The sequence below is a fragment of the Lynx canadensis genome, chromosome C2 (genome assembly GCF_007474595.2).
Source record: "Lynx canadensis isolate LIC74 chromosome C2, mLynCan4.pri.v2, whole genome shotgun sequence".
In the NCBI taxonomy this organism is placed as follows: domain Eukaryota; kingdom Metazoa; phylum Chordata; class Mammalia; order Carnivora; family Felidae; genus Lynx; species Lynx canadensis.
Genome location: NC_044311.2, coordinates 153134125 through 153160394, shown reverse-complemented (window position 1 = coordinate 153160394; position 26270 = coordinate 153134125). Strand labels below are relative to the sequence as shown.

At 47.8% G+C, this 26270-nt stretch overlaps 1 protein-coding gene across 1 annotated transcript in view; it reads right to left on the bottom strand.

Moving 5' to 3' along the window:
• Nucleotides 1–26270, bottom strand: part of PCP4 (Purkinje cell protein 4) — a 59811-nt gene that overhangs the window by 29966 nt on the left and 3575 nt on the right. Inside the window, exon 2 of the mRNA XM_030329710.1 lies at nucleotides 3202–3253. Within this exon, the coding sequence (XP_030185570.1) occupies nucleotides 3202–3253 (52 nt within the window). The remainder of the gene's footprint in view (nucleotides 1–3201; nucleotides 3254–26270) is intronic.

The window sequence follows — 26270 nt, the reverse complement described above, 5'->3', positions numbered from 1 at the left end:
AAATTCCAGCAGAGCCGACAATCTGGATCCCTCTGGAGCTTTAACACGTCTGACTTGTGTCTTCCGTGATCTGGCGATCTGACCAAGAGTGTGGAGGCCCTCATACCTCACTCCTACAGTCTGTTTGGCTTTAAGTGGTAAAATGAAGGCCTAAAGTACGTTTATAATAGTTGCAATGAGAACACTTGTGCACAATAATGAAATTTGGGGATGATCCTTTCGTGTTTAACTACTGCCCACCTCTCGGAACATCTTGGTGGGTCCCTGTTCCTTCAACATATGTGGGCACCTTCATTTGTGTGAATAGGAAATATACATTCAGACAAAAGATCTCACTCCTGTGATGACAGAGTAAAATAATTTGAATTTCAATGGAATGTAATATTAGTTTAAAACAAATTCCAAGATGACATTCTCATACTATAAATTTAAGAAAATTAAGAAATTTAAGAACTAAGCGTCTTAGATTTTTAGGAAAATGTCTTTCAGACCTCTTCCAGAAGGCTTCACCCCGATCACCACCGGGTTGTTCCTGACTTTTGTCTTGGTTCATTTTTAGAGGCAAAGCACAAATTTAATATTAGGATAAAATACCGTGTGCGTATATCATGCATGAGCAGTTTTGTCTGAAATTAAGGTGCAACACGTTAATAATTTGAATTCATACAGCACTTCGTTCTACAATTATTGAGGAATGTCTAATTCTAAACATCCCATTTCTTACTCGGAAGTGAATGTCCTCTAATACCTAGAATTCTATAAAGGAAAGCTTTATCCACAGCGTCTCGCATTTTTCTTTCCACTAATTTTCATACCTCCAGAAAAGACACATTTAGTTTTCACTATAAGGGATCAGGTTTTGGCTGAAAGAAATTACATGCCTCAGAATGGAACCTCAGATGGGGTGCCTGGGTGGCTCAGTCAACTGACTGTTAGACTCTTGATTTCAACTCAGGTCATAATCCTGGGGTGGGGGGACTGAGCCCCACGTTGGGCTCCACGCTGAGTATGGAGTCTGCTTAAGACTCTCTCTCCCTTGGGCGCCTGGGTGGCTCAGTCGAGTATCAGACTCTCGGTTTCAGCTCAGGTCATGATCTTGCTAGTTCGTGAGTTCGAGCCCTGCCCCGGGCTCTGTGCTGGCAGCGAGGAGCCTGCTTGGGATTCTCTCTCTCCCTCTCTCTCTGCCCCTCCCCTGCTCACTCTCTCTTTGTCTCTTTCAAAATAAATCATTAAAAAACTAAAATAAAAATCTCTCTCTTCCTTTCTCTCTGCACCCCCCCTCCCAAAATAAAATTAATTACTTTTAAAAGAACAATGGCAGGAAGGCACGTCTTCTGTAACAGCTGACAGTTCTCTTGGGTGCAAAGCACCGAGCGTGTCCGCATGCTTCCCAGCGCCTATGGGTCTGACGCCAGGGTGGAGCCATGGGGCAGAGACAGTGACCGGGAGGGACTGGGCCCCCTTTGGGCCCTGACTCTGCCTTCCCTGCAGACTCCCGGCTCCTCGCGGCTGACACAGGAGCCACAGTAGCTCTCACGGTGTGGACCAGGCGCCCTGGGGGTGCTGCCCTCCTCTGAGGAAGCGCTCACATCAGAATTATTTGTTATAAATACTAATACAATAATGCTTTGTTAAACCGAGTTCTCTCACGAGGACACAGTGGAATTTTCCTGCGGCCACGTGACCCGACGTCCCGGATGGAACGCGGAGGCAGCTGGCTTCTATTAAGTCAGACATTAAAGAGGTTTGCAAAAATGGAAAACATTGCCACTCTTTCACTAAAGAGTTTTTTTCTGTTTTGGAGAATGCAATTACTCTCTATTTTAAAATGCGATTTGCGTGAACATGTCAGGGGTTTATCGCTTTATTTTTACTGAACTAGTACCTAAACCTTTTTTAAAACGATCTTCCCCCTTTTAGTTTCTCCCATGGGAACCGTCGACGGACAAAACCAACAAAAACGACAGCTCTCCGTGGTCTTCCAGACCCGGGATCGCGGGGCGGTGGGGTCCGGGAAGGGATGGCGGCCACCGTGCCACCAACCGGGGAGAGGGGGCCGCCTCCCCCCCCCACCCCGGGTCTGCACAGCTCCCCTCCCGCCGCCAGCGGCCCACCCCCCGCGTCACACGGAAAAGACCGGTGGCCCCCCGCTGCGATCAGGGCACGCTTGGCCACCAACCCCTCTCCCCAGCCACACAATGCCCTTTCACCCCAGGGCCGGCCCACTGACCTTGCCGCACCGAGGGACTAACGTTCCGGCACCTGGGTCTCGCTCGGGGCCCCAGCGCAGACTCGGGCAGAGGCCCCTGAAGGCCGGCTGGGAGTTTCTGCAGCCGGTACTGAGAGGGGCACCACCCCCCCCCCCCCCCGGAGGAGCGGGCACCGGCACAGACCCCTTCCGGCAGGAGGCGGGACCCGCGTTCCAGAAACGTGAGTTCATTTGGTCATCGACACAAAGTGACGACACCTGGAACCCCACCTCACCGGGGACACACTCTGGTCCCCGTTAGCATGCGTCCTTCCCTTCACCCGCTAAAGCTGGGGGGGGGGGGGGGGGGGGCTCGCACCCGGCGCGCCCCCTCCAAGCCTCAGATCCCGTGCATGTCGATCGCTCCTGCAGATCCAGGCCGGCTGGGGACCGGGGACCGCAGCCCGGCGTGCACGCGCTTTGGCCTCCGCCGCACACTCACGACCCTCCGGGATCCAGACCTCCCTGGGGCCAGCGCGGAGCTCTGCGTCCTAAGTCCAGGGGGGGAGGGGGAGGGGGAGGGGGAGGGGGGGGGCTGGGACGCGAGGCAGGCTGCAGAGCCTCCCGCCCGGAGCTGAGCGCTTCACAGCTTTCCGAGCGCTTATGTCACGTGATCTCATTTTATCCTCACAACAACTCGGACGATTCTCACCAGCCCTAATGAAGAAAGCACAGAACTATATTTGCATTGTAATTATCACGTCGCCCAAAACGGGAGTCCTCCTCTGGGAAGGAAACCGTTTTCTTATCACCGCGTGTGGCTATAGCTTGGTTTTCTTTGCAACAACCGGACCATGGCGCACGCCGTGGGTTGCTCGGCTCCGCTCTAGCCCGAAGCACAAACACGGCTGGTAAGCTGGTTTGGATAGGAGGCGTTATTACCCACGCGCGCCGCGTGCACGAGGCCGCAGAGGCGGCGAAAGTAAATGTCTAGACTACGCACGTTGGCTTACCATTTTCGCCAGACGTCTTGTCTTTTCCATTGGTTGCCCCAGTGCCTTGTCGCTAAGGGCATAAAAAAAGAGAGAGAGAGAAATTGTTATCAGATGTATTCAGGATTATTTTTCATCTCTTCTGGTGCTACAAATACCTGTTGCATTATATCACATTCTGTGTTACTTTAGCTCAGATGGTTAAAACGTGGTGCTCATGAGACCAGGAAAGGAAGGGTCAACCCCAGGAAGGATCTGTTGAAGTTGCACAGACTGCCCCCCCCCCGCCCCCCACGACCCACATCCAAGGAGCACCAGATGGGAAGCTGTTGTCGACTGACGAAAACCTCATCTGGAATATGAGGAGGACGGCCAAGACTTTGTGCCAACCGTCAAGATGAGAATTGTCGTTTTTGCCAGCGATGGCCGTTGTCATTCTAATCACGATGTCCAGGGTCTTATTGTTAAAGAAAAATGTTAATCAACTAAAAAATTATTATGTTTAGTCAGCTTCTACTGTTGAGACACCTTTCCGTCCTTGTTTAAGCCTACCCTGTGCACTTTCATTTTACCAGGCTGGCCTCTTATGGTTAGTCTTGGGTCGCTGGGCAAGATTCTCCGGCCGTGAGGTCTGGGGAGCCATGGGAAATGCACTACACATGTCAACATACAAACACGTTTCTTCAGAGCTTATCCAACTACTGTCTTTAACATCATGCTCAGAGTTGTTCTAGGCCGTGGAGAGAGAAGGATTGTGTCAATCCAATTTTCTGGTCATTATCAGAAAATGTGCTTCAGGTCGAACAAGACTGAAGAGATGATAAAGTTTCTAACTTTCGGGTGAAGAAAATGAAGCCAGGAAGGGAGCCTGATTTGTCCAAGGTCAGGAGCTAGTAGGTAGTACATTAAGACTACAGACAGAATTTCCATGCCCAGAGGTTAGCGTCTTCCAGGAATTGTCATTGTTACTAACTATTCAGATAGGATCCTGGAAAGAGAGAGAGGCGGAGTGCTAAACAAGGAGAAAACCACTACAGATGACTCTCACTGAGGGATAAGGATATCCTCAAAATTTATATTTGGGTCGAGGACTCCAGCCTAAAAACAGTATCATGAAAATAATTATCAGCTCCCATTAGCGTTCAATGTTGTCATAAGAAATTCCCAGATCCTTAGTCCACCCTTGATTAACAGTCGAGGGATCATCTGGAAAAATCTTGCTTTCAGGTCCTAATTAGTGTAAATAAATCGGGTGAATGATAAAGACTCACATAAACCGAGTGAACCATCCCTACGGACTCCTGATGCCCCGCGCAGATGGTTACTCAGGAGAGTGTGGCAAAGCCAAGCGTCCCGGGGCTCGCCCAGCCGGCCACACACCCTATCCCGGTCAATGTGAAGTGCAAATTGCCCACCCAATTCAGGGGTGCTCTGTCCCGTTCTGGGAAGGTAAACCACTTCTCTGTGGCAGGAGGTGGAAGGAAAGGCCAAGTTGGAAAGACTGTATACACGTGGGCCCCGTCTTCATGTCTAATGTAGAACACCTTGAGTTTTCAGAATGCTAGACCTACCGGTGTGTTCTTACGGAGAAAGGCTACACTGCTTAACCAGACATCAACTCTTCTTCAACACACTTCGAGGAGGGCCCGTGCCATGCAGGGCGATGACGCCACGGCATCATCGGCTGAACAGTCAACCAAGAGCGTGCATCATCTCCATTTAAATAAATTACACATTTCTTCAATACAGTAGATTTACCAGTAAAAGGCCCTTCTTCTCGCCTGCGCTTGTTTTGAAGTCCCCTTTTCAACCTCAAGGCAGTGAGGTGGCTGTCCTGGAGGGAATCGGACCACCCATGCGGAGGATCCAGCTGGCTCTGCGGCAGCTGTTGGCGACTGAACTACTCCAGTGTTTACGCCTTCCATCCCTCCCCGCGTAACCCAGGGAGGGGCCGGGGGAAAAAGCAACTCTCAGAGAATAAAAGGACAGGGTTGGAGAGCTGAATAAAGTCGAACTAAATGGCATACGGATGCAGAATAGATGCAGTCAACCCTCACTGTCTTTAAAAACCTTCAACACTGACACCTTTCAAATGTCACAAATACTTCGTTCCATCAAAGGTCACATTGTAGAAACCCGAGGAGATCCAACATGAGAGGTGCACAGGGAAGAAAAGGAGTTCATTTTTTCAGGATCTCTAAGAAAGGGGTTTAGTGTCAGGTCTTATATGATGGAGGCAAGGTGAAACTGATGGGCGTCACGAGAGATGATCAGAAAATGATCCTGACAAAAGAGAACTATTCACCGGGAGGATCTCTTTTCAAAATTCTCTGAGACCTTGCAGCATTTCTCGGGGAAGGCTGAGAGCAGCGGAGGACAATCCAAGAGCTCTCCCATTCTGGGGGTCTACGGCGGTCATCACACCCGACTGCTTTATCGCCATGGTTCTTGCTGTCCGCCCCTTGTCACGGCCTTTGGCACAGATGCTCTCATTCGGGTCCCCTCCTGGCCCACTCCAGCCTCCCCCCACCCCCACCGCCACCCTAACAACTTCACATTCATAAAACACTCCTGTCTGGGACCGTCCACCACATCTTGTCCCACCACAGACCCAGAACCTTCTTCCACGCCCTCCTAAGTGTCTGAAGAATAACAGAACCTTCCCTCCTCGGCCATCCAAAATCAGCATCCCTGCTGCTCAAGCCAGCTCTGTGCTCATCTCCTCAGACACGATGGCATTCTCTCTTCTAACGTATGAAGACAGTGTCTCTGTCATCATCCCCAAGACCTCTTGAAGGGACAGAGGGTCTCGTGTGAGAAAGCTTCCACTGAATTTGCCTTTATGATCACCAATGAGACAACTACTCAGCTTATGAGAACACAGACGCATTTTCCTGAAAACTGCCTCCCTATGTTGCCCTCATTTCACCATTAGGAAATGCTAAAGAGCCGGGGCGCCTGGGTGGCTCAGTCAGTTGAGCATCTGAATCCGGCTCAGGTCATGATCTCCTGGTTTGTGGGTTCGAGCCCCGTGTCAGGCTCTGTGCCGACGGCTCAGAGACTGGAGGCTGCTTCGGATTCTGTGTCTCCCTCTCTCTCTGCCCCTTCCCCACTCACTCTCTGTCTCTCTGTCTCTCAAAAATGAATAAACATTTAAAAAATTGAAAAAACAAAAGGAAACGCTAAATAGCCATCTAAGGAACCTTCTCCAGTACAGGCTGCTGGTCGGCACGACCGCTGCAGAATCTGCAGAGAAGCAGGGAGAAGACGGGAGGGAATGAGGCAGAACCAGTGCCAGAGAGGACTGTCCTCAACACTCACACACTTGCCAACCAACTCACCGGGGTCTCAGAGGGGAAGTGTCCTTCCCCAGGGATGTGAACTAACAAAAAGCTAGCATGTCGGAATTTAATAAAGTCCCAGTTAAAAGGAGCCTAAATGAAGACTGGGTGTGTGATAGTTTTTTCTGAAAATCTAGTACGTGCCATGTACCCATAAAAAAGGCAGGATTGGTACTTCAAGGTATAAATTTTGAAGGAATTTCTCTGACAGTCCCACTGCGCCAAGGGCTGCAGGGAAATAACAAAGAATCTGTCTGCATTTGGTTTCCCAGAAAGCAGAGCCTGAGGCAAACGGCATTGGCAATACCCTTTGTTAGAGAGGAAGGAAGGAGAGAAGGCAGACCCATCATAAGCCGGCCATCCAGGTGCGCCTGACCCTGACCTTGCCCCTCTGAGAGCTGTGTGACCCAGCGGACCCAGGGGAGGAAAGGTAAGCCAGTGAGCCCCCAGCTCCTGTCCCTCGCCAGTCCAGACCCACGCCACCAAGTGTCAGTTCGTGGTGCTTCTAGACTGGGCGATGTCTCGAAGCTGGAATCTGCTGGGGGACTGGGAGGAAGCCCCAGAACGGGAGATCCAGAGGTGGAGACTCCTGGCATGGCCGGAGCTGCGTGCTGTCACCTCACACGTCCCTGAAGCCGGTGGAGCCTGCACTGAGCCGGCCACCCACAGGATCCTCACCGACAGAGCCCGAAGTGACATCTGAGCGGTGTCTGACTCAGCACGTACATTTGTCTGGTCGACTCTTTCAACCAAGTTGCAAACTCACGGACAGTCCCTTCATAGGAGACACTCCACTAGCGGAATTGGCCACGACTACTTTCCAGTAAATAAGTGGCTTTGGATCCATTTCTTCTTGTACTTTGAGCTTAGACTGGAGACTGAGGTACGTCTGATCACATGTAGGCCGCATCTAGGCGTGTGCACACATCACTAGTACCCATGTCCTAATGGTGCCAGCTGCAGTAGGAAATGGGGAGGTGTCCCAACCTTCGCACATAGACCCAGAAGCAACCTTATTGCATGCTCATGGTAAAATCACCCTTCCTTTGAGAATGAGTGACTGCATTACTCCTCTGTCCTCTATCCTTCCTTGTGAGATCTACTACAAAATCTTGGTGTTCTTGGAGTAGCCACCATTGGGTAATGTGAGTGAGGCATTCGCATCAGACACAAAATGTAAGGGGGCACCAAAAAAGTCATTAATTAAGACAAACAATTATATAAACACTTATATGTGGGAAAAGGGAAAGAAAGAAGAAAGAAAGAAAGAAAGAAAGAAAGAAAGAAAGAAAGAAAGAGGAAAGGGGGAGAGAGAGGGCAAGGAAGGAAGGAAAGGGAGAGAGAGGGAGAGAGAAAGAGAGAGGGAGAAAGACAGGAGGGAGGAAAGGAGGAAGGAAGAAAGGAAGGAAAGAAAGAAATGGAGAGAGAGAAAGATCTTCTCTCCCTCTCCTCCTCCTCCCTCTTCTTCTTCCTTCCTCCTCCTTCCGTCCTCCCCTTCTCTCTCTCCCTCTCTCTCCCTCTCTCTTCCCTTCTTCCTCCCTGCTCCCCCCTTCCTTCCTTCCTTCGTCTTCCTCCTTCCCCTTCCTTCCTCCCTTTCTCTCGCTCCCGCTCCTCTCTCTCCTCTCTCTTTCCTTCTTCCCCCCCTCCTCCCCCCCTTCCTTCCCCTTCTTTCCTTCCCTCCTTTCTCTCTCCCTCTCCTCTCTCTCTTTCCTTCTTCCCTCTTCCTTCCCCTCCTTCCTTCCTCCTTCCTTCCTTCCTTCCTTCCTTCTTCCTTTCGTGAGGAGACGACACCTTCATCTACCCCGACTATGTGTTTGCCATGGCTTTTTATCGCGATAGTTTCTTTTGCTACAAATGGTACAACTTGCAGTTATAAGATGAACAAGTCTGAGGATCTAATGTATAACATGGTAACTATTGATAACAGTGTGTTGTAGAATCGAAATTTGCCAAAAGAGTAGAACCTAAGGGTTCCCACCAAAAACCAAAGGTAAACATGTGAGGTGAGATTTGTGGTCGTTGGTTACCCCAAAGGTGGGAATCTTTCACAATGTGAGCATATACCAATCCATTCATTACATTGTACTCTGTAAGTATGTTACAGTTTTATTTGTCAACACCCCAAGAGAGCTTAAAAAAAAAGACAACATTTTAAGGCAATATTTTAGAAAATCAAAAGAAGTATAAAAAGTTTGGATAAACATCAACACTGCACATAAAGACAGGGCCGCCCGTAAGACTGACACTTCCCTTGGCCTCAGGCTCTGTACGGCTCCACCAGGCACTGGTCACACGTTTCCCCAAAGTAAGTGAAAGATTCAAGAAGTTAAGTCATTTCAAGGATTTAGAAAATTATTCTATTACAGTCTTTGAAAACATCCATTCTTAGCTTTCTCAGGGGCCACAACTGTAGGTTATGAGCTCAGGCCGTCACGGTATGAGTTTTTATTACACAATTTCCAGAACACAAAGAACACTTTGCCGTGGATACCTATAAAATTGGTATGTTACTCTCCTGTGTCGTAGATGAGACTGAATTTGCACAACCTCCCTCTTCATCGGTGCAAACTCAGAACGCCGGACAGATTACGTCTACTTAGAAAATCATTCAACCAGAACACACAGTTTCAGTTACAGGATGAAACACGGTTTCCTGTTAAAAGATATTTACTTTTCATTCCAGAAGTTTGAAGAGAAAGAAATGTGAAATGAATTTTTAGCAGGTTAAATTTAGGGTCCAAACGATAGTCCGAGAATATTTTCTGAAGCTACCCTTGTACATGTAAGTGGCTAAATCTGTATTGCATCTGCATTGGCTTGATATTTGGTTTAGTGAGATTTGATTTGACTAGAGGGTCGCCCTTTCCAAAGCCCCCCCCCACCCCGCCCAGGCTTGGGGAATAAAGAGCCTTCTCAAGTATGTGTCCCAGGCCATCCCCAGGGTCCCAGCCACTCTCCACCCCTTCTTCCTCAGTCTCCCCAAGGGACTCATCTATCTTGCCACCAAAGATTGGAAAGATTTCTGCGCGTGCATTTGCTTTGGCAACACTGGAGAAAAGACAAAACCCTCTTGGAACGAGGTCCACAGCAGCCTCCGGCTCCCAAAGACGTGACTTCTCAGTCCTATTATCAAGCCATCGGGAAAGAAGTGAAACTGGTTGTACACGATCCTGACTCCAGCCTCTCGCTGCTGTTGCAGAAGCAAAATACTCCAGCTAAAGGGCTTTGGTCCCTCCCAGGCTAAGAAATAAAAGATCCTTTTCCAAAGCGGATTGTCAATGAGGCACGTTCACCAATATGCAAAGCCATCTGCAGTGAAGTGTGCAGATTCGGCGTCAGACAGAGGCCTGGACTCAACCTGGGGGAGAGACTCGAGTTCCTGGACTGTTTATTTTCTCCGATGAGCCAGGCGCTAGGCTGGGCCCTGAAGGTCCCCAGGAGAAGGGGACACAGTGTCTGACTTTGTTTGGCCCACCACCTGGCGGGACAGACAGAGAATAAACCAGTCATCTCAACGAACTGGGGTAAGAGCCTGACTCAAGGGGACTAAGGCCGGGGACGCAGGTGAGGGACCACGATTCACACAGGAGTGAGTGGGACTCGAGGGGGTTTTTCCATATTTTGCTCAGTGTGAGTCACGGCACCCCAACCGGCCGGGCATCCCTGGGGACATCCCTTACTGGAGTCTCTGTCCCTGCCTCTGAGAAGGAAAGATGGCGACTCCGGCTCCTGCCGGCCACGAGTCGGGACCTGGCAGTGAGTAGGCGTGCTCTCCCTGTCCATCAACGACAGCGCGGGCCACAGTGGGCATTACTCGGTGATATCAACTGGATGGCATCTCTGTATCAAGAGAAGGCAAAGTGCTTGTTTGAAGGCATTTTTTTTTAAAGCACGTTGCTGTCTCTTCCCATCATCTGGCCTCTCTTGGCTTCTGTCTGCCAACTAGTTGTAGAGATTTGGCAAAAGAAGGAAAGAAAAACCCATCTCATTCCCATGCTGCCTCGGAGGCTCTCGTTAGCAGGTGCGACTTAACACCATCTATCCCCTGGGGATGCGTTTTCTCCTAAGTAATTTTTCTCCTTGGTGCTGTCTTGCTGTTGTCGATATTCATATTTCCAATGGTTTCAGGGTTTCTATTGTGCCTGAAATGGTAACATCGTGATGAGCAGCCCTTCAGATGGCTCCCAAGTAGGAAGAAAAACGCAAATCTGTATGCCTGTGGTGTGGGCTGCACACGGGGACCTTGGCGTTTCGGAACAGGTTCTCAGAATCCATGCCCTACACTGGAGAGACATCAAGACGGGGACCGACCCCACAGACCTCAGTGCACCCTTCCCAGCACTTTCTCTGTGTTTTCTCTCAGTCACCGTGTTTATAAAGAAACAAAAAGGCATGTTGCTACAGCTTTTTAAAATTTATTTTAATTTTTTTATTTAAAACAAATTTTTTAACGTTTATTTATCTTTGAGAGAGAGAGAGAGAGAGCAAGCTGGGGAAGGGCAGAGAGAGAGAGGGCGACACAGAATCTGAAACAGGCTCCAGGCTCTGAGCTGTCAGCACAGAGCCCGACGCGGGGCTCGAACCCGTTGACCTCGAGATCATGACCTGAGCTGAAGTCGGACGCTTAACCGACTGAGCCACCCAGGCGCCCCTCCATGGAATGATAGTTAACATTTTATTGACAGAGGTTCATGAGTCTCTTGGATGAAATATCAGACTTTAAATGAACAGTGGAGCAAAATCCATGGCCCCGGCACAGTGAAATGGGCTGGTCGGCCAGAAAGTAGTTGATGATTGCTTGGGGCTGCTACGATCATTGAATGGCTTCTTGGGAACATCAAAGCCACGTCATTAAAAGCCTCCTCCAAATCAAAGTCCCTGAATTTGTCTGAAGAGCAGAAGTGACTTTTATGCCAACATTAGGTGATAAGGACAGAATGGATTTAATTTCTTGCCACTGATATTTTAAATCGCCTACAATTCTCCTAGTAACATTCTGAAAATGGAGCATTAGAAACTCTACTAATTTAGTCCCTAAAGGTATAGGAACGAATGTCAAAAGAGAACTTCGGCTGGAAGGGTTTAAAAAAAAAAAAAAAAATGGCTGGCCAAAAAAAAAAAAAAAAGAAAAAAAAGAAAAAAAAAAAGCGATGGGATCTTCAAAGACAAGTGAAGTAACCCCCGTAATTTTTCAGCCCCTTCTGTGTGCCCGCTCTCACCCAGGAAAGACACAAAGGCCAAAATTCCACCCCAGATGCTATATTCTGCCCCTAGCATTTTCATCCTGACCTTTATGGTAATAGAAATAATTAGCACTGCTGTGGGTTAGGCAGGACATTTACAAAAAGACCCTCATTTTTAGGAATTCGTGCATGGTTTGTCTTATTGAAATGCACTTTATACTTTGTCCTACAGCCACATTTTTAAATTAGTATTTTCCCCCCTTAAGAACCTTCCCTGTGCCAATTTCCTCTTCAAATAACACTGTTATCTATTTGAACGTTTCGGAAAATAAATGTACAAAGAGGAAAGCATAAAACTGCATATAACCCAACTCATCAGGGTAAATCTTTGTTACCATTTCATGAAATGTTCCAGAATATTTCCTTCCCATCTTTTTTTTCTGTGTGGACACACACAAATATAGTCTCGGTTTTATAAAAATGGCCACACGCCACACATGCAATTTCATACCTGGTATTTGCTAGAACTTTGAGAACAATTGCTATCTAGTGGCTTCTATGTGGGAGACTGTAATTTTGTATATTTAACGATGTATCTTGTGAGCTCATCATGGATGAGCTCATGTCCTATTAAGTTCATTTATAGTAAACGTCTCTAAATTTTCAAGTCCACGTATCTCAAATATGCCAATAAAATCACTTTGCTTTGTTTATTCAGCAAAGCTCAAAAAGAGGCATAAGACTGTGTGGCTGTCAATTCCCTTTGAAAATGAGGGGCATGGAACGTTCTGAATGCTCCTTGAAATTGGGTGGAATTCACCACAGTGTTAGCAGTGTTATTTGTTGAACTGTGTGCCCCCAAAATTGAGTATTAACCTCTAGTACCTCAGAAAGTGACCTTATTAGGAGCCCAGGTCCTTACAGAGCTAATCAAGTTCCAATGAGGTCCTTAGGATGGGCCCTAATTCAATTATGACTGAGGACTTTATAAAAAGGGGAAATGTGGGGGTGCATGGGTGGCTCAGTCAGTGAAGCATCCGACTTTGGCTCAGGTCATGATCTCAGGATTTGTGAGTTCGAGCCCCGCGTCAGGCTCTGTGCTGACAGCTCGGAGCCTGGAGCCTGCTTCAGATTCTGTGTCTCCCTCTCTCTCTGCCCCTGCCCCACTTATGCTCGCTCTCACTCTTCTCTCTCTCTCTCTCTCAAAATAAATAAACATTTACAATTTTTGAAAAATGGGAAATGTGGACACAGACATGAATAGGGGGAAGATGCAAAGACCAGATGGTCACCTGTAAGCCAAGGAGAGAGCCTGGGGCAGATTCTGACTCACAGCCTCAGAAGGAGCCAATCTTCTGATGCCTTGCCCTTGGACTTCAGCTTCCAGGACTGTGGGACGATACAGTTCTGTTGTCTAAGCCCATGGGAAAGCCCAGATTTCTCCACTTGGGCAGAAAACTAGATGCACCCAAAAGAAAGGTCTGCCGCTGGCCTTACCCGGGATGCCCCCGAACCGTAGTCACAGAGGAGAGCCAAGGACGCCCCGGGCTCTGGTGCCCAGAGCACAAAGGAGGGTGTCCTCCTTCTGTACCACTAGGGGAACCCCCTCTCCTTGGGGTGTGCAATTCTGTAGGCATGGGCTGAATTCTCTCCCGAACCCCCAACCACATGGAGGGAGGATGCTGTCTCTGGGCCAGAAGGAAGATACGTGTCCTCCTAAAACCAGTTGTCCGGCTCAGAGCCCTGGGTTTCCCAGCCACCAGCAGGGATGGGGGGAAGGAGGTATGGGCAGAGCAAAGTGACCGCCCGGGGACCTGAGGTGGCCCTGAGGCACTTTCTTCTTTGCTGTGTGGGAAGGGAGCCTCCCTAGCCCTCTCTCCCAGATGGGCTCGAAGAGGCCCCGTGAGCAGGTGGCAGTGTCCATTTAAGGAACAGGACGGAAACCCATTTATAGACTGGGGCTGCAGCGGCTATGCAGGGGCAAGGACTCCTCTATCACCGGATGTCGTCTCTGCAGCTTGAGACGTGGGCGTGATTTACGAGAACCGGGACTGTCCTCACTCTCTTGATCATTTTCCTACCTTTCTAATGCTCCGGCTACCAGTTATCAAGCACCTGTACAAGCCTATGTGTCATGTGCTACTCGAGACCGTGTGAATAGCTTGCATCATAAATGGGGAAATTGTTATTTAAGGTGCGATGCTGAAGAATGTAGGTTCTGGAGCTAAGGATGGAGGAAGGCGCGGACTCTAAAGGCACACAAAGAACTTTATGGGGCGGCAAAATAGTCGATATCTCAATTATAAGACAGCACTCATGTCAAAACTCAACAAGGATGCAACTAAAAACGATAACTTTTACTAGATGCAAGTTATACCTTAGTAAACATGACCCAATAAATAAATGGAAAGAAAGAAAGAAAGAAAGAAAGAAAAGAAAGAAAGAAAAGAAAGAAAGAAAGAAAGAAAGAAAGAGAAAGAAAAGAAAGAAAGAAGAAGAAAGAAAGAAAGAAAGAAAGAAAAAGAAAGAAAGAAAGAAGGAAAGAAGGAAGGAAGGAAGGAAGGAGGAAGGAAGAAGGAAGAAAAGGAGGGAACATGTCCTGCAATCCTGGAATCAGACTGTCCAGACTCTCCCAGCCAGCCCTGCCACTTAGCAGCTGTGTGACCCTGTGCAGGTCACTTGACTTCTCTGGGCCTCAGTTTCTGCTTCTAAAAAGCCAGGACAACACTATCCCTACTTCATCAGGCCGTGAGAATTACACGTGATAAAAATGGTCTCAGTGCATGGATCTGGTCCCTGAAAGGAATCAGATGGCAACATAATGGGAAACCAGGCTCCAAAAGAAGTCTGCCTCTTTCCTTTCTGTTTTGTTCAATTTGCAACAAGCTAAGGAACTAAAGGCACATTGGGCTCAGCAGTTTGGGGACCAGGAGAAGCCCCAGCTCCCACAAGTGGCCAAATGACCCTGCACAAGTGATTTCATTCCTCACATCTTGGCTCTGTTTCTTCTCCATGAAGGATTAAATTAAATTAAATTAAATTAAATTAAATTAAATTATTAAATTAAATTAAACCTATAGCTCATATGGCTATCATGAGAATCTAAAGAAAGAATATTAGGATTTGTGATTATTTTTTTTTCATAAAGGATGTAGTCTCTACCTGTTAGCTAATATTAATTTCAGTCGAAGCTTCCTGGACCTCTATTCCCAGTGTGGATGTGTTTTGTGCGCTGATACAAATGACAGCTTGTATTTTTTCTGGAAAGAGAAGATGCGGGAGGAGGGTAGGGCGGTGACCGAAGAGAGTGGGGAGACCTGAGTGGCCCTGGGGCAGCGTGTGTGCAGCGGACCCGTGTGCAGAGTCCCTGCATGGCTGAGGTTGGAAAGGAAGCGTGAGCCGATCCCCAGCCCCCTCCACTGACCCCAAGGGTCCGCAAGGGGCCAGAATGACCCGTGAATGTGGAGGTCATCATCCACCTTCCACTTCTGAACGACACCCAGAGGAATGCTTCTCCGTCTGCCCCACTCCCTTCTCTGCCCTCCTAAAGTGGGGTCGGCTCCTCAGAATATCCTCGAGATGCAGGTTGTCGGCATAAAGGGCAGATGCTTTCTACGGCCACTGCTGTGACTGACACAAAGGACAACGGTAGGCTCTCAGACAAAGACACAGGTACCCAGACGCTCATGGTTTCTCACAGTGTGCACAGAAGATACCAGATCCACGCGGAGCAGAAAAGGACAGAAGAGACTGGCTTTCTCTCATCCCATCCCGGGAGCTACAGCCGGTCAGCCCAATGCCGGGAGAAAGAAGAAAGGTACAACACTGTCAATAAAAGATGAATATAAAGGCAGAAACAGAGATGTGCCCACAAACTAACTCAGTACAGGACGCATCGACCTTACACAGATGATGAGGGGGGAAAAAACAACAAGGATCGTCATTTTTCTAGAACTAAATGAAACCTCTACCATACCACTGTGAAAACACGAAGGCTGCCTGTCCCCCCTATAGTCGTGTTATTTTTAGGGCACTTTTATATTTCAAAGGCCAGAGAAGCTGCCATGAGGCCAGAGAGTCCACGTATCCCCAGATCACAGAGGCCACAGAGAAAGACCTCTTTGCTTTGCTTTCAGCCGTAACACCAGGACTTCATTCCTGCCTCCTTTCCCCGGGACAGCTAGTAGAACGCAGTGCTGGGCATCATCAAACGAAGGCCAAAGCGTGGCCAGAGACCGCAGAATGAAAGTGCCACCGTGGGCAGGAGACTCTTGCCCTGCCAGCCCCTAACCGGCCAGCCACCCCGGGCACCGAACAGTCACCCACCACGGCCACATGGCTCCACCGTGGTTGAGCCGGTCGTGATTTACCGCCGCGCTCAACTTCCTCATCAGAGCAGGAAAGAGCCTAAGCCACATCCATGGTTGGCCAAGAGAGGCCGCAGTTAGGGCTGACTGAAAGATCAGGCTTCCCAGTTTGGCCACAACTCTTCCCTTTTTCCCACCAAGACGGCCGGCTCTGTCTCTGCAAAGCAACAGCGTGACAACCCTCTGAAGCAGGGGGACGGTCACTCCCATTTGATGGATGCACGGCCGGAGACCCTGAGCGAGAGGTTTAGTGACACGGCCGAGGATTGGCAGCCGCTGAGTGGAAGGGGACGGGGCTGGGACGCAGGCAGACGGCACCCCTACCGCCGCAGTTTGCGCGTCTACAGGGGACAACACCGCCTTGGAGGATGGGAGGTCTGCCTCTGATGGCGCCCCTGCCCTCAACGGTACCGGTATTCTGTGCCTCGACCCATCTGGTGGCAGAGTAGGCATCGATGGTGCTTCCTGACCCTCCTGATTGTAGACGTCCACCCACATCACACAAAATTCCGTGGGTGAAAATGCACGGACGGTTTCAGGGGACGGTTGGGGTGAACGCACGTCACAAGGTTGTCGGCCACCCTGGGAACCACCACGCGGTCGGTGTTCAGGCCACTCTGACACCGCACCTGCAGACGCCTTTCCCACACCCGTGACAACGGGGCTTGGGGACAGCCCAGACGGCTCTGGCTCAGTAATTGCCTCTGTCCAGGTGTCCTGATTTCTTTTTCGCACATTTAACTAGTTTCGCGGACTCCTCTCCGTGCGTTCCTCCTATGGAGGCTGAAGCCCACTGTCGTGCGCTGACTCCTTGAGATAAAACGCAGATACTAACCTGGCACCGGGTCCTCCTCAGCGCGCTTCTCCCGGGGTGGAGGGAGGCGTGGGGGAAGGGGGGGCTTGAGGCTTCAGAAGCTGGAGACTTTCTTTTTTGGTCATAAAGAAGCAGCCAGCTTTTCTCCCCCACTCAACTAAAACGAAAATAGCTTCAGAACCCGTACAAGTCTGAGGTTGTATACTTCTGGAAGAAACGGGACTGCCTGGTCATAAATCAGCTGTCACGGCCCGAGGAGCCAATTGAGACGGATTAGAAGACCGGATGAAGCTGTCCAGGGCTATTTGATCAGCTGCGCCCCGGGGAGGTGAAAATTCTAGCAATCTCCCCACTGGAAACAGAATGCACACATGCCCACCAGCGAGCACCGCCTCCCAACTCAGCCTCACGCCCTGCCTCCTTCATGGTGGGTATTCGCTCCCTCTCTCATGTTTAAACCCCTACAAAATCCAGACCCACGTAGTCTGCTGGGAAACCAACTCTGCTGTAATTTACGTCGCGGTCGCGCTCCTGGGACAGGGCTGATGGGAATGGCTGAAGCTCGGGCCACCGCGTGGCTTCGTATCTGCACATACTGACCCTGGATCCTGCTCTGATGAAAACCCTTTACTTCCCAAGCACGAAATGTTTCTTTAATTGAACAAGCCTCATGCACCTGCTCTCCGTGTCCCTTGACATGCCCCCCCCCCCCCCCAGGGAAGAAGCCATGAGGGCCGGAGCAGACCACCTGAAACATTCATCGGAGTCAACAACCCACCCTTGACAAAGACATTTGGAATCGGAATGTGGGGAGTTTTTCATATTGGGGTCATCGTTTAGCATTTATACGGTCTTTGAAAAGCATATGCTTTCCAAGTGCTTTTTAATCAGTTTTATTACTCCCACCTCGCAGCAGACCTGCAGGGTCAGGTCAGAAATCATCTGATTTCTTATGCCAGCATGCGGCTAGGTGGGCTTCCTTAGAGCCAGCCTCAGTGGTCCATCTCCTTCAGAGGGAAGGCCCTTGAGCCACTTGCATCCGTGGTCAGGCATGGGCCATTCTGAAAACCTCCTCTCAGTGAGGGAAAAAAAGAATCTATCTATCTATCTATCTATAAATATTATCTATATATAAATATATAGATAATATATATATATAGATATATATTTATAATAAATATCTATATATAGATAAATATATATATATATATATATGGCCCCTGACATTGCAAAGGGATAACATGCTTCATTAGCGCGCACGCTTTCTCTCTCCGCCCCCCTCTCTCTCCACCAAAAAGCAATCAGGCAGCCCCCAGCCTCAGCTAGAGCCAGCCTCGTGGCCATGTGACCCATGCAGTCATATAGGACCCACGAGTCCGGCTCAGAAAGGCCCCAAGCTTGGTAATGCTCTGTCATCACAGTCTTGAAAATTCTTTTGAAGTATACTTGTTTATTTTGAGAGAGAGAGCATGAGCAGGGGAGGGGCAGAGACAGAAAGGGAGACAGAATCCCCAACAGGCTCTGCACCATCAACGCAGAGCCCGATGCGGGCTTGATGTGGGGCTTGAACCCACAAACTGTGAGATCATGACCTGAGCCGAAACCAAGAGTCAGAATTCTAACCGACTGAGCCACCCAGGAACCCCCGCCTTCCGTCTTGAAATTCTTAATAATGTCTACCATGGAGCCCCACGTTTCTGTCTTTCACCGGGCCCCACCAAGTGTCACTGCCCTGCCCCCGCAGTCCAGTCACAGGCTTCCCCAGGACTTTCCAGGGCTGTCTGAGCTACCGGGACCTCAAAAGAGACTTCTCCCAAAGCCGGGTGGGAGCAAACAATTATAGAGGCTGCTACTTGTCTTTAAATTGCCCCATCTCTGAGGGAGATCTGCTAGATTCTTCAGTTCCTTCTTCATCAAAATACAAAAGGGACATAGGAGCAGAGAGTGGGGTCCCCTGAGGGTACTGCTTGTAGCTGAAGTTCCGTGAGGCTGCCTTTATGCTTTTGTCATGCAAGAATTCGCAATCCTCATCCAAAACTCAATTGTCTGGGAGCTCTCTCAGGAATTTCAGCCAAATCTGGCTCTCAGCAAGAACTCAGCCAAAAAAAAAAAAAAAAAAAATGATGGCAGGGGAATTCACTAAACAGTGCCCCCCGAAATGAATCTGCCTCGAAGATGGGAAGGATTAAATCTAGATGGAAAAATAACAATAAACTTGCATGAGGTATTTGGTAGAGGACTTGACTAATTGCGACATCTATTTTAGGGAGTTATCTTCCAGAATAGGTAAAAGAGCCCACATTTCTGAGGTATAGAACATTGCCAGAAATAATATTTGCGATGCGGCACTGTATTATCTCTATCTTTTGACAGGACTTATGCATATGTGAGAACGGAGTTATAAATATAGGGATGAGCCCATGCCTCGAATAAACTCCGAAGAGAAGAAATTATGCCACCAGGGGTCTCCGAGGTGCGACGTGTGCAGTGATATTTCACCCTGGACAAACAGTAATCCTCGCACAGAAGGTAGGCTACAGGCATATCTAAATTCATTTGGGCACTTCTCACAAGCAGAACGTGGAACTTTTAAAATAAAACAACATGCACAACTACACGTGTAATCTTCTTCCAATGTACCGAACAGATTTTACTCACTTAGCACTTTTAAAGGGAGACGTGATAATTTAAATAGAACCCAAATATTCACTGACACATGTATGGGAATTTATATCACTAGGCAAGAGGCATAAATCGACTGTAGTATCATCCTAGATACCTATCGGTTCATGGGACTCAGACTGCTAAAGCCCTATGGGGTTCTAAAATTCATGACTTTGAAGACTAACCATCAGCCATGGTGGTTATTCCTCAATCAATATGTATGGAGACCCTACTTCTGGAAGCATGGACTCCACGGGGAAGCTTTCCCTGAACACATCCTTCTCCTCCTTCCTAAGCCTCCACAATGGCTATAGGCTGTGCATCCCTGGCAATCAGTGTATACAGTGAAGAGACCTGTAGCCCAGTTAATTTTATGTGATTCTGTCTCCGGGGCTAGCCTCCCAGCCACGCCTTATTCATTCACCCAGCACAACGTACAACACGCAATGGAGTCCCCATCCATGTAGGTTGAATGGCATGTGCCGGGGAGAGGAAAAGGGACGACACAAGTCTGTCCTTTCAAGTTTCGTAATCTAGAAGGCGGAAGGAAATGTGACTGACCAAATACGTGATTTCTGATTTACACACGCAGTGGTTTCGACCATAGACAGGGCCCCCATTCTGGGAGGAATAGTTTTTTTAAGAGTTTTATCTGGGGGTTCAGAATGCTCTTTCTTACACGGAGCCATGGAGAGTAAGGCAAGGTAATAAAGGAGACTGGTGTAAAGTCAATGTCAAGGAAGCTGTCACGTGAGGCAGAAGGGGATTTGTCAACGGAGACCTCAATGGGGGACTTTTGGGGCAACAGTGCGATGACGTTTACCAGCCACTCCTTGTGTTATTGGGGTTGGGGCGGGGGGGAGGCTCAGAGGGCATACTTGAACCTCTAGAGGTCAAGTGGAAGACCTGGGGAGGGAAAGAATGACTTGGTCAAGATCCCCGTAGCTGCTCTTTTTTCACTCAAGACTAATGGGAAAAAAAAAAAAAAATCCAGGACAACATTGTTTCTCATGTATTTCGTGCCCAAGTCCTAAATGGAATTGGGGCAGGTGTAAAAGAAATTGGGTTGTGTCCAGGATATGCCAGAAAATGAGAAATGTAATAGGAGGGGAAGTGTGTAAGTGAAACTCACGCTGGCTTTTCCTCAAAAAGCTCTGTGGTTTTGAGCAAAATTCGCCTTTGGGCACTCAGTTCCCTATTTGAAAATGACTCCTTTGAGGGAAATGACAAATACGGTCTCCTTGAATTCTCTGAATTCTAAGTAGAACCATAGAAACGACAGTCTTTCTCTAGGTCAGTGGTTTTGAAGCAGGGTGACTACACCCCAAGAAAGGGCAGGGCCACCATGTTCGGCTGCACAGGTTGTGCACAGCACAACCCCAGGGGGCACCACTGGTAGACGGCAGCCAAGAATGGCATCTCTGGGGCTGTAAGGTGCTTAATTCTCACATGCACGGTGAAGAAAACTTTGACATTTCTCTTTACATCTGTTTAGAATCAAAGGTCTATAAGGACGAAATTAGGTTTTATCAATAGCTACTCTCAGGATCGATACTGACATTGCCACTTGGTGAGTAGGGAAGAATGGGGTTCCTGTGACTCTTGGCTTGCTCTCAGAACACCACCACATGCTGCAATGCAGCTCCTTGAGCCCCGGGAGGAGGATTTACAGATTATGTAATCTACTTTTAACTGAACTAATCTCCCCACTAAGTAGGTAAGTGACTTTTAAAAAGTCTCACACAGGGGCACCTGGGTGGCTCAGTCAGTTAACTATCTGACTCTTCCTCTCCACTCAGATCATGATCTCACATTTTGTGAGATCGAGCCCCACATCCGCCTCTGTGCTGACAGTGCGGAGCCTGCTCGGGATTCTCTCTCTCTCTCTCTCTCTCTCTCTCTCTGCCCCTCCTCTGCTCATGCTCACTCTCTACCTCACTCTCTAAAAATAAATCAATTTTTAAAAATGTTGTTAAAAAAAGTGTTGCCTAGTCACACTCCACAATACGGACGAACCTGGAGGACCTTATGCTGAGTATAATCAGCCAGGCACAAAAGGACAGATACTCTGTGATTCCACGTCTATAAGGTCCCTAGAGGAGTCAGATACATAGAGACATTTGATACATAGAGACAGGAAGTAGAAAGGTGGTCACCGGGGATAAGGGGAACAGGAAAGGGGATTTGCTGCTTAATAGGTAATGGAATTTCAGTTTCACAAGATGAAACCGTTCTGGAGGTCTATTTCGTAACAAAATAAATAAACCACACTACTGAATTTATACACTTAAAAATGGGTAAGGTGGTCAATTTTATGACATGTGTTTTTTTACCCCAATAAAATTCCTGCATAAAATTTCACAGATTGAAAAGAATACTAACACTGTCAGCAAAAGCAAGAAGAAAACAATAGAAATGTGAACTGATCCTGCTAGATTCGTTCTAGGATATCTTCATGAGCACCAACACGAGCCTCTAAACCACAGCCATCAAGTTAGGCTCACAAGGCAGTCCCGTTACCAGGACTATCTGACCAATTCGTGGCATCAGGGATTTCTCGGTGTATCAAACAGGTGTCGGGAAATGTGAAAAGGAAAAGTCCAGGTACACTGTGCCATTTGGCCAGGCTCAGGGAAAGAAAAGTGCTATTTTTCTAATAATCCCTAATGAAAGAGTGATGTTACTTAATAAGGAAATTATATATGTAAGAACCTTCCATTTATATATGTAAGAACCTTCCAGGCGCCTGGCTAGCTCAGTTGGGAGTGCGTGCAACTCTTGATCTTTGGGGTTGTAAGTTCAAGCCCCATGTTGGGTATAGAGATTACTTAAAAATAAAAAAAAAAATCTTTAAAACATTCTTTAAAAATAATTAACAGGCATAATTTCTTAATAATTTTTAAATAGTGGGACTTAGCCCTTGATGGACATAAAAGTATATTGACTAAAGAAGAAAATCTTGGCGGAAAAGAGAGAACACACTTTCTTGCCCCATTGTAACTGTCTTGTTTGGGTAAGACAAATGTTAATGAGTATTGCTACCTGCAGGGTCCTCTTTCCAGGCATTGCATAAAATTAAAATAACTAATCACTTTGTTGGAACCTTAGCCAAGCCACAGATGTGGTGGTATGAGGACAGATGACCGTTTCTTTTGTCACGACTCTCCTCCACAGTTTGGGACTGTGATAGCAGGAAAAGCATAATCTCAAGCCAAACCAGGTCCAACCCCAGCTATCAAATAGCTGTCCGGGAGTCATAAACAAATATTTAAAAACTAACACTCAAAAGACAATCCAGGACCATTGGGTGAAGGCTTGAAGTGTGGATGACTGAGATATTTCAGTCTTGGCAAAGCCCATGACTTCCTCAAACCAGAGGCAGAAACCTTCCAGGGAAAAGGACTCTCCTGTTCTCTAGTCTAGTTTCCATTGTGGTATGAAAACTGCCTTATTGCAATAATTCTCTCAATTCACACTTTTTGGCTTCTTTCCCCTTAGATGTTCTGCAGGAGAATTTTCAATTTGTGGATGATTACCTACCTGCTTTATGATTCCAATTTGTCTTCTTTTTATTTATAAGGTGGCAGTTTTAGAGTAAAATGTAAAATAATGGCATTTAGTGGGTGATTGATTTTTCCACTGGCAATGTTATAAACATGGCCAAGCGTTTCCCTTTCAGAAGTGGAACGAGAAGTAATTCAGTGAGATTCTGAGGCATAAATTTCGGGCTATGTGTAAGGCACAAACAATATTCAAGCAGATTGATGCCTGGCATGTGTAGCTTACACGGAATTGTTCATGTACAACAGGCCAGAAATGGATGTTGGATTTATAGGTCTGGGCCACCGGTGGGTGTGTCAGGCTTGCTTGGCTTATGGCACAGAACAACGATCTGTAGAACATTCTCATACCCATTCCCAAAGTGCACCTGTACCTGTATCTCATTACTTATGCCTCACTTCATTCCAAAGGTGGATGAAGAACGGTAAACAGTTGATACCTGGGGACGATAGGAACGCGGAGTCACAGCCTGTTGGACCGCACGGGGACACGGTCGTACATCTCGGTGCCTAACCTCCCAGGGGAAGACACACAAGCCCATCGCTTTTTGTGTAGGAATGGTCACGTCTTCCTAGCTCAAATATAAACCACCTTAAGATATTTAAACATGCAATTAGAAATGAAAACATTTGGTTAATTCGGAGAAACATCAACGGCTAATTTTTAAATAGCAATTAAAAACTTGAACAGACGATGTGCTTCCTGTACACAAAGTATATTTTGCCCTCAACGGTGTGCCAGGATCTGCAGTCTGGACGACTGTGATGCGGCACGAATCTTCCTAAAGATCTGCTCGGGCTCTCTCTTATCCCCCGGTAAGCACAGTCAAATTGGTTTTCTATTTCAGTACAGCCAACAGCTTTGTAGGGCATTCACGGGCTCTGCCTCTCTGGCTGAAGCTCCTTTTGTTTGAATTTCATAGAGCTTATCTGAAGTGAAATAGTCCCAAGGGAGACGACCCCCAACTGTAGGATATTAGAATTCTCTGTCCCTCCCTCAGCGTCCCTGTTTTCCTTGACATTTTTCCAAATGCCAAGAGTTCTTCCTGTCCGGATTCTCTCCAGTTCTCATCGCTTTGCCTGCCGTCAGCGCACTTCTTTTGTATATCTGACAATGTACCCATTTCCAACTTAAAAGGATTTCAATGGCAAACCCGGGTTTCAAACCGGGAGTAAAAAACAAAAGATAGAACTTTTCTTCTCCAAACCCGTCTGGACCACAAATCTCAACGTTTAGAAAAGAGGGGGTCTGGCCTGTTGGTCACATTAACTGATAAACCCATACCCCCAAATGTATTTATTCATCCAATAAGGGAACGTTACCAAGTGCCAGGCCAGGATCCAGGTCCGGTGGACAATGTCAAGTTGTTCCTGTCCCCAGGAAGCTCACGGTCTAGGGGGGATAATGCTAATAAATAAAAATGCAACCGTAATACTTGCTATGGTCTAGATGTTTGTGTTTTTCAAAATTCATGTGCTGAAATCCCAACCCCCACGGTGAAGGCATGACAAGGTGGGGCCTTTGGGAGTGATCAGGTCACGAGTGGGGGGCCCCAGTGAATGGGACTTGTGCCCTCACAAAAAGAGACCCCAAGGAGCTCCCTGTCCCTCCTTCCACCATATGAGGGCACAGGAGGGAGTAGGCTGTCTATGAACCAAGAAGAGGGTTCTCACCGAATCACACTGGCTCCCTGATCTCAGACTCCCTCCCAGCTTTCAGAACCGTGAGCAGTAAATTCCTACGATTTATAAGCTGTTCAATCTGTGATACTTTATTATAGCAGCCTGAACAGACTAAGACAATAACAGCATGAGCTTTAATGCTGTGTTTTATAAAACTATCAGCCAAATATTATATAAATCTGTGCATATGCATCCCCTAAAGTCCTTCTTTCCCCCGCAGTGAGAAGCCCTTTCTAGAAAGCCATTCTAAATTAATGAAAAGCCCCAGGCTTGGGCTCATGATATTGTTCAGGTGTTCAAATGGTACAGGGCACACAGTTCACTGAGGACAGAAGGCCCCCAGATGCAGTGTGAACGCCTTCCACCTATAACAACACCTCTAATGGAGCACTGAGGCAGAAATTATAATCCAAAAAAAAAGCTCAGAGAACGCATTCATCATAAATTCAAGGCGCTTCCCACAACAAAAACCTGTATTTCCTTTTCATCTTGATCACACTATTCAACCAAACCTTTAATAAAATCAACTGCAAGTCATTGACTCAATTCAAAAGAGAAAAACAGTGAGACTTCTTAACCACACATAATCCGATAATGAGGTGCGGGACCGGGGGAACAAAGTTTATGGCGATCCATAAACCATCAGCCCAGCAAACACATTTCCAGGCTGCACTGGGACCTCTGCCCATGCAAGAAAAGTTGCACTGGGAACCCAAGTTGGACCTGGCGTCTTCCTAGACCTAACATCCCCAGGTAGAGTAGAGAGAGTGCCCATCCCGGTGTGATCCAGAGAAACCAGGGGGATCTTGCTGGATCCTCCCGTGTCTCTGCCACTGACTGCTACGTCCCCAAATGAGGTTATACTTATAGAAGAAACAGGATCGTCATTTGGCCTGCTGCTGCCAGGCCTTTGGGGCCAGTTGGAAAATCCACATTTTATGCAGTTACGCTTGGAATCTGGGTGTAACTGGTCTACCCTGCACAGTTATCTGCAAGCCTGCTCATCCGTCCTCCGGCATCTGCTCGGTTCACTGTGACATCACAAGAAGCACACGACTGTGACAATTTTCACTGTAGTTCTGTTCCCTACTATTTATCTTAGCAATGGGTTGTCCCAGTGGCTGCCTAGGTAAGCCCCAAGCGGCGGCTACTTTCGAAAACAAAAATCCTGTCCTTTCTGTGCCCCCCTGCAAGATTCAAGGGAGCATTCCTTCCCCTTGCATATCTCTCTCCAGACAATGTTGTTCACTCTTCTCTTCTTCCTTTAGAAACTTAGTGTGTAGGCAGTAGCTTCTGATTCTGTGCTAAGGACAGGCACGTGGGTCTAAAGATTTGCCCTGAAATGTCCTCAGTGTGTTCCCTCCACGCGTCTGACAGACACAGTCCTTTTGTGGGCGACGTCTGGAGGGAAGAAAGGCTTGAAACTCTGGTCCCAAGTTGCAACATCCCATCCAAGCCGATGCAAGAAAAGAGTGGTG